This window comes from Hoplias malabaricus, chromosome 13 (genome assembly GCF_029633855.1).
Source record: "Hoplias malabaricus isolate fHopMal1 chromosome 13, fHopMal1.hap1, whole genome shotgun sequence".
In the NCBI taxonomy this organism is placed as follows: domain Eukaryota; kingdom Metazoa; phylum Chordata; class Actinopteri; order Characiformes; family Erythrinidae; genus Hoplias; species Hoplias malabaricus.
Window position 1 is genome coordinate 18644259 of NC_089812.1, and position 15004 is coordinate 18659262.

Here is a 15004-nt window from a genome sequence, read left to right on the forward strand (position 1 = left end):
AATCAGGCTGATATTTTGCGCCTGAGTAGCGGGAGGGTTTACTATCTTTTGACCAAGTACCAAGTCTGTAGGCCTTACGGTTTGGGCTGTGCGATCCGTTTTAAGGCAGAATTTTTGTTCGGAATAATAATAATAATAATAATAATAATAATAATAATAAAAATCAGAACAAAAACAATAGGCTTCCTTTGCACTTTGTGCTCGGAAGCCTAAATATAGCCGCAAGCGGCAATTAACGGGGTTCTCGCTTAACAGGCCTGTTTGGAAGCAATAGGCCTACATCGCTGCCATGCTACCTTTAAAAGCATTTCTATAAGTAGAATCTTAAATTTGAACCCATTTGAGCAAAGTATGGAGTTAGAGATGTTCAAGTAAAACCTGTGATAAGCTGAAGAGGTTCATTTGCCATCATGAATCAAAATGTCAATTAATTCTATAATTACCTAGGGTCAGACTCATGTGAACGTTTTGGCACCAAGCTCAAGGGACTTGGTGAAAAATTCATAGACTTATTGACAAAAGTATGTTTTGCAAATTATGCAAATTAGCTCAAAATCTAAGTGGGCTGAGCTTTATGATCCAACAGCAAATTAGTTTGTCTTAAGCCAAGGAATAAGGGACAAAAAGATTTCATCTCTAGGCCTTACGGTGTAGGAGATATAGACCTCAATGCTTTTCCCTTTGCTATAGCGCCACCATCTGGCCAAAGAATGTCATTTTCCTTGGCTGAGTCATTTTACACCTGCTGGACCTTGCTGCCAAGGGAGGTGTTTCTGGGCCTTATGGTCTTTGCTCCACATTGCATTTTGCATAATGTCTCAGAGCCACTGTAGTTCAACAGCACAACGTCTAGTCTTAGACTGCCATCTGCTGGTGAGAAATGACTACTTTCCCATATTTTTAGATCAGCCATGAAAGCACATACAGAAAGATTTAAGCATGTACTCCTATGTGGATATTTACCTAACATGGGCATGTACGGTATCAGCTGAATCCTAAGGATCTGAATTTTAACAAAAAATTGTTGCACTTTTATTACTATGTAGCTTACAGGCCACTCCCAATAACACAGATCTAGCATGTATTCCTCAAGTCAAATATAAGCTATATGTGTACACTAATATACACCTATAACTCAAAAATGCTTTCCCCAAAAATTTTAAAACGTCACATACTTGATCAGACTGAGGACCAGATGTCATAATTAAGTTGGGGTGCCACTGCGTTCCTAGATGGCGCTATAACATAAAAAAGCCCATTTAATCAGTTTTTGTCCAATTGTAGCACCCCCTTTTGGTAAATTTTGATCATATTGTACATACGTCTTCAGGACGTACATACCATACATACCATTCAAGACCATACATACTTCTGTCACGTTTGGTCTTGATTGGACTTAATTTGTTTGAGTTATAGCTAAAAGAATGTTTAAAGCTCCCCACACTTCAATTAATTGTTTTATTACAACAAAAGTTTGTCCAAATGTTGAACTTTTTTTGATAATTATTTACCTACAGACTCTGCAGATTCCAACAAGGTCAACTGTTTGTGAATATCGCAAAATTCCACGGACTAGTTCGAAAAGCTTCAATTTTGAACATTTGGAAACTGAGAAAAAGCAAAGCATTTTTTGACAACACTTGCAATTACAAAGTTGTTAGGCCCTCTGCAGAGTATAAAAAGAAGCAAACTGCGTGTCAATATGCTTAATTTTCACAGAGATATATAATATTTTCTTGATATAGCGCCCCCTAGTGACTATCGTTATGACAATTTTTCTGCTCTTAGGGAGGCCTCCCAGGGACATACCAGTCAAATCCCATGATGATTGGACCTTGTTAAGGTTGTCAAACAGCTGATGACAGCTGATTGGTCGATGACAATCACAATTTTGCTCGAATCGAGTTGTCCTTAATTTTCCCTCTACAGCCTTGCCCATAGAAGCAGCATGCCAAGCGGCGGTCCGATCCGCCTTACGGATGCTGAGATATAAACTTGAAGCATTTACAGCGCCCCCTATATGAATATTGGCTTCTCCTTTGACAAGCTACCTCAGAATCATGTCTGAAAGTAGAATATGAAATGTAAACACATTTGAGTAAACCATGAGTTTGTTATAGATTTTTAAGTAAAACATAAAATAAGCCGAAGAGGTTCATTTGCATATGGCGGCCATCTTGAATCGAAATTTCAACGTTTTTTTGATAATTATTAAACTACAGGCTCCTGCGAACATTTTGACACCAAGCTCAAGAAAATTGGACAAAAATCCACGGAGGAGTACACAAAAGTAGGTTTTGCAAATTATGCAAAATAGCAAAAAATCTAAGTAGGCGGAGCTTAGTGGTTGTATGTACCTTTTTGATTCGGCAGGACCCAAGGAATCAGGGAAAAAAAAGATTTCGTCTCTACGCCACACGGGGTGGAAAATCTTTTAATGAAAGCGTTTTCCTTCGCTGTAGCGCCCCCTTGAGGCCAATTGGGCTGATATTTTGCGCCTGAGTAGCGAGACAAACTACTACCTATTGACCAAGTCTCAAGTGTCTAGGCCTTACGGTTTGGGCTGTGCGATTCGTTTTATGGCAGAAAAAGAAAAAGAATAATAATAATAATAACAAATTAAAATCAGAACAAACACAATAGGGTTTCAAGCACTTCGTGCTCGAACCCCTAATAATAACAAATTAAAATCAGAACAAACACAATAGGGTTTCAAGCACTTCGTGCTCGAACCCCTAATAATAACAAGCGGCAATTAACGGGATTCTCGCTTAACAGGCCTGTTTGGAAGCAATAGGCCTACATCGCTGACATGCTACCTTTAAAAGCATTTCTATAAGTAGAATCTTAAATTTGAACCCATTTGAGCAAAGTATGAAGGAGTTAGAGATGTTCAAGTAAAACCTGTGATAAGCTGAAGAGGTTCATTTGCATATGGCGGCCATCTTGAATCAGAATGTCAACATTCGTTCTATAATTACCTAGGGTCAGACTCGTGAACGTTTTGGCACCAAGCTCAAGGGAATTGGTCAAAAATTCAAAGACTTATTGACAAAAGTATATTTTGCAAATTATGCAAATTAGCTCAAAATCTAAGTGGGCTGAGCTAAATGATCCAATAGCAAATTAGTTTGTCTAAAGTCAAGGAATAAGGGAAAAAAAAGATTTCATCTATAGGCCTTACGGTGTAGGAGATATAGACCGCAATGCTTTTCCCTTTGCTATAGCGCCACCATCTGGCCAAAGAGTGTCATTTTCCTTGGCTGAGTCATTTCACACCTGCTGGATGTTGCTGCCAAGGGAGGTGTTTCTGGGCCTTATGGTCTTTGCTCCACATTGCATTTTGCATAATGTCTCAGAGCCACTGTAGTTCAACAGCACAATGTATAGTTTTAGACTGCCATCTGCTGGTGAGAAATAACTACTTTCACATATATTTAGCTCTGCCATGAATGCACATATTTGCCCTGTGAATGTCTGGCGTCCCCTCCAGGGTGTATTCCCGCCTTGCGCCCGATGATTCCAGGTAGGCTCTGGACCCCCCGCGACCCTAAGTTGGATAAGCGGTTACAGATAATGGATGGATGGATGGATGAATGCACATATAGAAGCATTTGAGCGTGTACTCCTATGTGGATATTTACCTAACATGGACATATGTGGTATTAGCTGAATCCTAAGGATCCGAACTTTAATACTGATCAAAAAATTGTTGCCTTGCGCCCAATGATTCCAGGTAGGCTCTGGACCCACCGCGACCCTGAACTGGATAAGCGGTTACAGATAATGAATGAATGAAAAAATTGTTGCACTTTTATTACTATGTAGCTTACAGGCCCCTCACAATAAGAGAGATCTAGCATGTATTCCACAAGTCAAATATTTGCAATATGTGTACACTAATATACACCTATAACTCAAAAACACTTTCCCCAAAAATTTTAAAACTTCACATGCTTGATCAGACTGAGGAGCAGATGTCATAATTAAGTTGCGTGCCACTGCATTCCTAGATGGCGCTATAACATAAAAAAGCCAATTAAATCAGTTTTTGTCCAATTGTAGCGCCCCCTTTTGGTAAATTTTGATCATATTGTACATACTTCTTCAGGGTAGGACCATACATACGTCTGTCATGGTTGGTCTTGATTAGACTTAATTTGTTTGAGTTATAGCTAAAAGAATGTTTAAAGCTCCACACGCTTCAATTAATTGTTTTATTACAACAAAAGTTTGTCCAAATGTTGAACTTTTTTTGATAATTATTTACCTACAGACTCTGCAGATTCCAACAAGGTCAACTGTTTGGGAATATCGCAAAATTCCACGGACTAGTTCGAAAAGGTTCAATTTTGAACATTTGGAAGCTGAGAAAAAGCAAAGCATTTTTTGACAACACTTGCAATTACAAAGTTGTTAGGCCCTCTGCAGAGTATAAAAAGAAGCAAACTGTGTGTCAATATGCTTAATTTTCACAGAGATATATAATATTTTCTTGACATAGCGCCCCCTAGTGGCTATCGTTATGACAATTTTTCTGCTCTTAGGGAGGCCTACCAGGGACATACCAGTCAAATCCCATGATGATTGGACCTTGTTAAGGTTGTCAAACAGCTGATGACAGCTGATTGGTCGATGACAATCACAATTTTGCTCGAATCGAGTTGTCCTTAATTTTCCCTCTAAAGCCTTGCCCATAGAAGCAGCATGCCAAGCGGCGGTCCGATCCGCCTTACGGATGCTGAGATATAAACTTGAAGCATTTACAGGGCCCCCTATATGAATATTGGCTTCTCCTTTGACAAGCTACCTCAGAATCATGTCTGAAAGTAGAATATGAAATGTAAACACATTTGAGTAAACCATGAGTTTGTTATAGATTTTTAAGTAAAACATAAAATAAGCCGAAGAGGTTCATTTGCATATGGCGGCCATCTTGAATCGAAATTTCAACGTTTTTTTGATAATTATTAAACTACAGGCTCCTGCGAACATTTTGACACCAAGCTCAAGAAAATTGGACAAAAATCCACGGAGGAGTATACAAAATAGGTTTTGCAAATTATGCAAAATAGCAAAAAATCTAAGTAGGCGGAGCTTAGTGGTTGTATGTACCTTTTTGATTCGGCAGGACCCAAGGAATCAGGGAAAAAAAAGATTTCGTCTCTACGCCACACGGGGTGGAAAATCTTTTAATGAAAGCGTTTTCCTTCGCTGTAGCGCCCCCTTGAGGCCAATTGGGCTGATATTTTGCGCCTGAGTAGCGAGACCGACTACTACCTATTGACCAAGTCTCAAGTCTCTAGGCCTTACGGTTTGGGCTGTGCGATTCGTTTTATGGCAGAAAAAGAAAAAGAATAATAAATATAGCCGCAAGCGACAATTAACGGGGTTCTCGCAGAATAGGCCTGTTTGGAAAAAATAGGCCTACATCGCTGATATGGTATCCTTAAAATCATGTCCTTAAGTAGAATCTGAAATTTGAACCCATTTGAATAAAATATGGAGGAGTTACAGACGTTCAAGTAAAACATACGATAAGCCGAAGAGGTTCATTTGCACATGGCAGCCTTCTTGAATCGAAATGTCAACATTCATTCTATAATTATACATGGTCAGACTCTTGTGAACGTTTTGGCACAAAGCTCAAGAGAATTGGACAAAAATTCACAGACTTGTGGAAAAAAGTAAGTTTAGCTAATTATGCATATTTGCTCAAAATCTAAGTGGGCGGAGGTAAATGGTCCAAATGGCAGATTAGTTTGAATTAAGCCAAGGAATCAGGGAAAAAAAAGATTTCGTCTCTAGGCCTTACGGTGTAGGAGATATAGACCTAAACGCGTATCCCTTTTCTATATCGCCACCATCTGGCCAAAGAGTGTCATTTTCCTTGGCTGAGTCATGTCATACCTGCTGTACCTTGCTGGCAAGTGAAGTGTTTCTGGACCTTATGGTCTTTGCTCAACATTGCATTTTGCCTCAGATCCACTGTAGTTCAACATCACAATGTATAGTCTTATATGAGAAAGCTGTTATTTCTCACCAGCAGATGGCAGTCTGTTTGGATCAGAAATATTTCACAAACAGAAATATTTGAGCGTGTACTCCTATGTGGATAATTACCTTACATGGGCATATGTGGTATCAGCTGAATCCTAAGGATCTGAACTTTAATAATTATCAAAAAAAACTTGCACTTCTATTACTATGTAGCTTACAGGCCCCTCCCAAAAAGAGAGATCCAGCATGTATTCCACAAGTCAAATGTATGCTATATATGTACACATATATACACCTATAACTCAAAAACGCTTTCACCAAAAATTTCAAAATTTCACAAGCTTGATAAGCCTGAGGAGCAGATGTCATAATTAAATTGTGGTGCCACTGCAATCCTAGATGGCGCTATAACACAAAAAATACTTTTTAATAAGTTATTGTCCAATTGTAGCGCCCCCTTTGGGTGGATTTAGGCCATAATAGACATGCTCCTTCAAGGTATGGTCTTACATAATCCTATAAAGTTTGGTCTGGATTGGGCTTCTTTTCTTGGAGTTATAGATGAAAGAACCTATAAAGCAGCTCACACTTCAGTTTATTGACATGTTGTAACAACACAATGTTAAAAAGTCATACTTTTTTTTAAAGATTGTTGACCTACAGACTCTACAGATTGCAACAAAACCAATTGTTTGGGAATAGCTTCAGATTCCACGGACTAGTTCGAAAACCTCAATTTTCAAACAACTGGCCATTGAGAAAAAACAATACATTTCTCGACAATACTTGCTATTACAAAGTTGTTAGGCAATATACAGAGTACAGAGTCCAGCAAACTGCATGTCAATATGCTTAATTTTCGCTGAGATATTACATATTTTCTTGTTATAGCGCCCCCTAGTGGCTATCGTTACGAAACGTCTTCTGCTCTTAGGAAGTGCGTCCATGGACATGCCAGTCAAGTATCATAATGATTGACCTTTGTTAAGCTTGTCAGGGAGCTGCTGAGTTCTGATTGGCCGATGACGTTACAATTTGGCGAGTATCGACTTGTCCTTTATTTTCCACTTAGAGCCTTGCCTAAAGCAGCTGTATGCCAAGCGGCGGACCGATCGGACTTGCGGATGTTGAGATATGAATTTCTAGTATTTAGAGCGCCCCCTATGTGAATTTTCGCACCACCGACGACATGCTACCTCAAAATCATGTCCCTAAGCAGAATCTGAAATTGCAACCCATTTGAGTAAAGTATGCAGAAGTAACAGCTGTTCATGTAAAAAGGGCGATAAGCCGATAAGGTTCATTTGCATATGGCAGCTACATTGAATTGAAATGTCAATGTTTTTTTGATGATTATTAAGCTTCAGACTCCTGCGAACGTTTTGACACCAAGCTCAAGAAAATTGGACAAAAATCCACAGACTAGTACGCAAAAGTAGGTTTTGCAAATTATGCAAAATAGCAAAAAATCTAAGTGGGCGGAGCTTAGTGGTTGTATCGACCTTTTTGATTCGGCAGGACTCAAGGAATCAGGGGGAAAAAAAATTTCATCTCTACGCCTCACGTGGTAGAAGCCCCGTAAGAAAAGGTGTTGTCCTTCGCTGTAGCGCCCCCATGAGGCCAATCAGTCTGATTTTTTGCGCCTGAGTAGCGGGAGGGTTTACTACCTACTGGCCAAGCCTCAAGTCTGTAGGCCTTACGGTTTGGGCTGTGCGATCACTTTTAGTGCAGAAAAAGAACCGGAAGAATAATAATAATAAAAATCCTAACAATTATAATAGGGTTTCAAGCACTTCGTGCTCGAACCCCTAATAATAAAAATCAGAACAAAAACAATAGGCTTCTTTGCACTTCGTGCTCAGAAGCCTAATAAATATAGCCGCAAGCGACAATTCCCGGGGTCCGAGCTGGTATTCGCTGGTAGAAGAACAATGTGCTAGCATATGAGCTGTCCTGAGATAGTAGGGGCTTTTGGGGAAGTTTGTGTAGTATTTGTAAGGTGTTTTATTCATATGAGCTGTCCTGAGATAGTAGGGGCTTTTGGGGAAGTTTGTTTAGTGTTTGTAAGATGTTTTATTCATATGAGCTGTCCTGAGATAGTAGGGGCTTTTGGGGAAGTTTGTGTAGTGTTTGTAAGGTGTTTTATTCATATGAGCTGTCCTGAGATAGTAGGGGCTTTTGGGGAAGTTTGTTTAGTGTTTGTAAGATGTTTTATTCATATGAGCTGTCCTGAGATAGTAGGGGCTTTTGGGGAAGTTTGTGTAGTGTTTGCAAGATGTTTTATTCATATGAGCTGTCCTGAGATCGTAGGGGCTTTTGGGGAAGTTTGTGTAGTGTTTGTAAGGTGTTTTATTCATATGAGCTGTCCTGAGATAGTAGGGGCTTTTGGGGAAGTTTGTGTAGTGTTTGTAAGGTGTTCCATGCTGTTCTGGCATCTCTTTGGAAGTGTAGCGTGAGATGGATTAGTAGCGGATGACAGACACAGTATAGAGCACAGAAGTCACTCTGGAGTTGCACTCTGGTTTCTCACCCTAATGTTCAGGAGCCCCAAACAGCAGATATGATGTGGAGTGGCTTGTACTCGAGTCTGTTATCAGTGGACAGAAGACACTCTCTGCTGGCAGTGTTTGGTTGTGGACTATTCTCTGTCCAGCAGTGATGCTGAGGGATTTAAAATGCCAACACCTGAGTCATACCTGCTGTATGGAGGTATGGGTGTCCAGACCATTGAAGAGCAGGGTGAAAGCGAGCAGTCTTTGCAGAGCAGGAGCGTAGCATATGACAGTTCCTGATACAGGAGCCACACTTTAATATAGATTTTGTAGTGCTTTAAAATGTGATCCTTGGTGCTCTGGATTGTAAGAAGAAGGGGTAGTAGATGAGTGGGTAAATTTCTGTTCTGCAGGCAGGTGAACATGGGGCTTGGGTTACAGAGACAGCACAGAGCACAGAACTGACTCTGGAATTTCACCCTGGATTCTGACCCAATGTTCAGGACATCCACAAAGTATATTTAATATGGGTGGTGGATAATTCTCAGCACTGCAGTGACACTGACATTGTGGTGATAGGTCAGTGTGTGTAGTGCTCTTATGAGTGGATAAGACACAGCAGTGCTGCTAGACATTTTAACACCTGTGTCAACTCACTGTCCACACTGAGATACATATATGTTATTGGTCAAACTTATAGACATAAATTCAGACACAGTTGCTCATACATTCTCAGCATTGTAGTGACACTGACATTGTGATGCTATGTCAGTGTTTATTGTGCTCTCATGAGTGGATCAGACAGAACAGAACCTGTTTCCACTCACTGCCTACACAGTTACACACACATACTCTGTTGGTCCACATTATAGATAAAAAAGGCAGAGACAGTAGGTCATACATTTGCAGCATATCTGCTGTGTGTGTCCTGACCATTGAAGAACATGTGAAAGGGAGCAATGAAAGTATGCAGAGCAAGAGGTGCACCCCTTTCTGTAAAGTGCTCCTTCGGACAGTGGAGCTGAAAACTTGGACACTGAAACAAAAATAAGGAACCAATCATGATGTTATTGTTGATTTGTTTAGATATGTTTTCAATTGTCTCTGTCCTCTGGCCCTCTCTGACTGGCAGGGGGGAGGGGAGGGGGAGAGGTGACAGTCTGTGTGTGAGAAGGAGAGGGAGGGGCTGAGGGGGGAATCTGCATAGCTAGTCTGCAGGGGTGGGTATAAATGAGATATAACGGACATATATTTGATCAAGAACTAGTCCTTGGATCAAAACCCAATATAGACATATGTGGTATCATGAGAATCGTAAGAACCTGAACTTTAGTAATTATCAAAAAAATGTGGAACTTTCATTACTGTGTGATTGCAGCCTCTGTTTAAATAGAGATGTGCAGCTTGCCGTTGAAACATCACATAAAAAACAGCTGTAACTCAAAAATGCTTTAGGCATATGTTATGAAAATGCACAAGGTCCTTTTCCATGATGTTCAGAATATATCTATCTCATCTTGCTGGTACTGCATCTCTAGGTGGCGGTGTAATCAATTAATAACCTGTGCAACCAGTTGCTGTCTAATTGTAGCGCCCCCTTTCTGTGCAATGTGGTCACATTTGGCATACTACTTCAGAGTAAGGACGTACATATGTGTACCAAGTTGTGTTTGATTTGGGTGAAGTTTGTTGTAGTTATAGCTCAAAGAGTGCATCGAGGCCCGCCCATGCATATTTGTTAAATAACTGCCACAACAGCGTGTCAAAAGTTCTAGATTTTTTTGATAATTATTTACCTACAGGCTATACAGACTTCAAAAATACCAGTTGTTTATTGATAAGACAAATTTCCAGGGAGGAGTGCGAAAAGCTCCATTTTCACATACCTGACTATTGTGGATAAAGTATGCATTTTTTGACAATAGTTGTAATTACAAAGTTGTAAGGCAATTTGCAGAGTATGAAATAAAGCAAACTGCTTGTCAATATGTTTATATTTCGCTGAGATATTCCATATTTGCATGTTGAAAATTTGAATTGCGCCCCCTAGTGGCTATTGTTATGAAACTTTTTATGTGCTCAGGAAGTGGGGCCATGGACATACCATGCAAGTGTCATGATGATAGGACCTTGTTAAGGTCATGAAACAGCTGCTGAAATTTGATTGGCCGATGGTGGACACGTTTTTTCGAATATGACATCATCGTCATATAATCTGAGTCAGCTCATCACACACTACATGCATACCAAGCGCCATGTCAATGGGACAATCCTGTGAAGCGTAACAAATTTTTTGTTGTTATAGCGCCCCCTAGGCTTGCAGTTGCACAACCAAGTACTCATGTCTTCCGGCCCTTATAGGGATCAAGCATGTGAAGTATCGTAGCATTTGGAGAAAGCGTTTGCGAGTTATAGCTGTATTTGTCTGATTTTTGGTACGCGAGCTCAACCCCTGTATTTGGGCGGAGTCTGGAAGCCTTGGTCTTGGATAATTATTAAAGTTCAGGTTCTTAGGATTCTGCTGATACCACATATGTCCATATTGGGTACATTTCCAGAGACTAGTTCACGCTCAAAAATTTGTGCGATTTTGCATATTATGCAAATTAGCTCAAAATCTAAGTAGGCGGAGCTTATGGGTTCTTGAGGCTTTTTTGTAGGGTCTGACCTGAGGAATCTGGGAAAAAAAGAATTTCGTTTCTACGCCACACGGGGTAGGAGATATAGGGAGCGATGCGTTCCGCGTCGCTATAGCGCCACCATCAGGCTGATCGGGCTGATTTTTTGCGCCTGAGTAGAGGGAGGGTTTACTACCAGTTGACCAAACGACAAGTCTGTAGGACCTACGGTTTGGGCTGCCCATCGCGTTTCATCGGAGAAAAAGAAGAAAAAAATAAAAATAAAAAATAAAAAGCGGAAAAAACAGAACAAAAACAATAGGGCTCCAGCACTTGCAGTGCTTGGACCCCTAATAATAAGAAAAAACCCGACAATCGCTATAGGGTCCCCACACTACGTGCTAGGACCCTAAAAAGGCTCCTGAAGCACCTTAAGGGTTCCGCATGTGCGACAACCCCATTTTTGGGACAAAAATATATTCCACTTATGCGTCTGCGCCCAAACAGACCTTGTATAAAATGAGATAATAATCCTGTAATATGGTTTAGAAGATTATGGTTAAAGTCAAATCTGCATGTAAAGCTTAAGAGATAAATGTAAGGACTAAAAGGCAATCATTTCGACCTCGCCCTAAAATTATTAACGTTTACGCGAAAGACCAAAGCGCTATTTTACCAGTTCCATATTCGAAACATCTGTAGCTCAGCTCCTCCTAAATTGCACTAATCTACTGCCAAATTAAGTACGTGTTTATGATCAATACCCCCACCCTTCTTATGTAAACACTCGGTTTGTACTCTCACCTGCGGCACCGCAGTCCGCGCATTCTCCGTTCCCCGCGAGCTGTAGTAGCTCGTGCAGCCGCCGGCGGTTTTTCTCCAGCTCCACGGCCATGGTTGAGTCCGAACAAGGCCGTGCTCAGAAACGCGGAGCTTATCTAATGTCTCTTGTTATTCACCGAGCTCTTTTTACTTATCTTCCTCCTTTTCCCACACGCGTGCTCGAGACAGGTGGCTCGTTGCACGCTATGTGATCTAAAGAATCCCTCACCAACGGCTACAGAGAATTCAAAACAAAAACAGAACTGTGAACGATCTCAAAGGGCACTGCCGGTGTCGGCGTTACAGCCCTGAGGCTTAGAACGAATCTCTCTCTTTTACAGATGTTCAATTGTTCGCGAATCGACTCTGTGAGTCAAATCTTTTTTGGTGAATTCGATTTGCATCGACTCGCATTGTTTTTTTTATTATTATTATTTGCAAAATGCTGAGCTGCTGTTCGGATTTGGATGAAAAAAAAAATTAATCAATAGCTTGTAGATTTTCAAGTGGCTTTTTGCTGGAGGTCTGAATTTCTCCATGCAGACAAGTCTCTCTGGCATATCAGTGCTCTGCAAAGTTTACGCTTTAGTCCCTACTTGGCTTGCATGGAACAATGCTTGAGCAGGCACTAAAAAAGTCCCCGTTTCCAGTTACCAGGTATCAGTTTTGCCTCCTGTAAAACCAAAAGTGGAAAAGCACCACATCTGCAAACGTTTGTGGACACTCCTAATTAAAGGTGCATTACCAAATGTGTTATGAGCAGAGAATGTAGCCACACACACTTTACTGTGCTGTTCTCAGGTTCTTGTTTTCATAAATGCAACAGCCACACATGCACATTAGTACTGCCCTGTGGAAACTTTGGCCGGCCCAATGTTTTGTTTTGCCCTCCCCTCAAAAGGGCAAGATGGTAGAGTGCAGAATTAAACATACAGGAGAAAGTAGCCTTCCAAATATTCCTCCACAGAAAAAACGATAAAAACGCCTCTGACAGAGAACGACACAAGAGAGGAATAAACACTGGATTGACCTTTCTGAGATGAAGGACGCTTCAATTTAGTGAGAAGACTGAAGAAACTTAAAAATTAAAGAAAATTAAAAATTGTTTATTTACCCACTTTATTCACATTTTTGGTTACACTTTAAATGGCTTAAATTGTTGTATTGGTTCCACAACAATTCTAAGTTCAGTTTTGTACTGATTGTGTCCTAAATCACACCCGTGCACTTCTAAACTGCTAAGAGGCAGTCTGATAATGAAGCAGAAAAGTTTTATATCACAATGTTCACTGATGATGCAGGTTTCACTTAAATGAGACATCCACAATTTTAATTAAAAATAATATAGAAATAAAAAAATATTTATTAAATTTTGAGGGCAGCACGGTCGCGCTCGCAGCTGTGTGTCATAGTCACACAGCTCCAGGGACCTGGAAGTTGTAGGTTTACCTCCTGCTCCAGGTGACTGTCACGTATTAAATGTTTGTGATTGAGTGTTCAGACATGCCTTCTCCCAATCCTCAATGCAAATATTCTTCTGTATGGAGCCTGCTCTCCAAGTCTCCAGCCTCTTTAAAGATGATTCTAAAAATCCATCAATTAGAAGGCAATATATCTTGGAAACGAGTCCCTTTTACAGGCAATATCTATGCATTAATTTTTCTATTTTAGACAAAATAGGGTAAGTCAATTTTGTTGCATTTGAATATTTCTCAACTGTATATATTTGAAGAAATTAATAAGAGACAAGGCCGTCACTAGAGATGAATGATTAGGGGGGGGGGGGGGGGGGGGGCTACATTATAACCAGGGATGTCTAGGGTAAATTAATTGACTCACTGCAGCAAATTTCTTTGATGAGGTACAGAGTAAACAAAGCCACAAGGAGCTGCTGCATTTACAAAAAATTAAATATCCATTTACAAGCAGAAAAACAAAACTGAGTTGTGAACAACTATTAACTCATTATATACAGATGCTGCTCATAAATTTAGAATATCATGAAAAAGCTGATTTATTTCAGTAATTCCATTAAAAAAGTGAAACTTGTATATTATATTCAATCATTACACACAGACTGATATATTTCAAGTGTTTACTTCTTTTAATTTGATGATTATAACTTGCAACTAATGAACACCCTGAATTCATTCATTATCTGTAACCGCTTATCCAGTTCAGGGTCGCAGTGGGTCCAGAGCCTACTCGGAATCATTGGGTGCAAGGCAGGAATACACCCTGGAGGGGGCGCCAGTCCTTCACAGGGCAACACACACACACTCACACATTCACTCACACCTATGGACACTTGAGTCACCAATCCACCTACCAACTTGTGTTTTTGGACTGGGGGAGGAAACAGGAGCACCCAGAGGAAACCCACACGGACACAGGGAGAACACACCAACTCCTCACAGACAGTCACCCAGAGCTGGAATCAAACCCACAACTTCCTGGTCCCTGGAGCTGTGTGACTGTGACACTACCTGCTGCGCCACCCCGAATTCAGTATCTCAAAAAATTATAATATTACTTAAGACCAATACAAAAGAAAGATTTTTTAGAAATGCTGGCCAACTGAAAAGTATGAGCATGTACAGCATTCAATACTTAGTTGGGGCTCCTTTTGCTTAATTACTGCAGCAATACAGCATGGCATGGAGTCAATCAGTCTGTGGCACTGCTCAGGTGTTATGAGAGCCCAGGCTGCTCTGTGGTCTTCAGCTCTTCTGCATGGTTGGGTCTGGTGTACTGCATCTTCCTCTTCACATTACCCCATAGATTTTCTATGGAGTTAAGGTCAGGTGTATTTGCTGGCCAATTAAGAACAGGGATACCATGGTCCTTAAACCAGGTACTGGTAGTTTTGGCACAGTGTGCAGGTCCCAAGTTCTGTTTGAAAATTAAATCTGCATCTCCATAAAGTTGATCAGCAGCAGGAAACATGAAGTGCTCTAAAACTTCCTGGTAGACTCCATTGACCTTGGACCGCAGAAAACACAGTGGACCAACACCAGCAGATGACCTACTGATTGTGGAAACTTTACACTGAACCTCAAGCAACGTGGATTC

General features: G+C 40.5%; 1 protein-coding gene across 2 annotated transcripts in view; it reads right to left on the reverse strand.

Moving 5' to 3' along the window:
* Positions 1-12228, reverse strand: part of LOC136664864 (arf-GAP with dual PH domain-containing protein 1-like) — a 328730-nt gene extending 316502 nt beyond the window's left edge. For both annotated transcript variants that reach the window (XM_066642324.1, XM_066642322.1), the window contains exon 1: positions 11915-12228. In XM_066642324.1, coding sequence (XP_066498421.1) covers positions 11915-12005 — 91 coding nt within the window. In that variant the 5' untranslated portion in view covers positions 12006-12228. The remainder of the gene's footprint in view (positions 1-11914) is intronic.
* Between the last annotated feature and the right edge of the window lie 2776 nt (positions 12229-15004).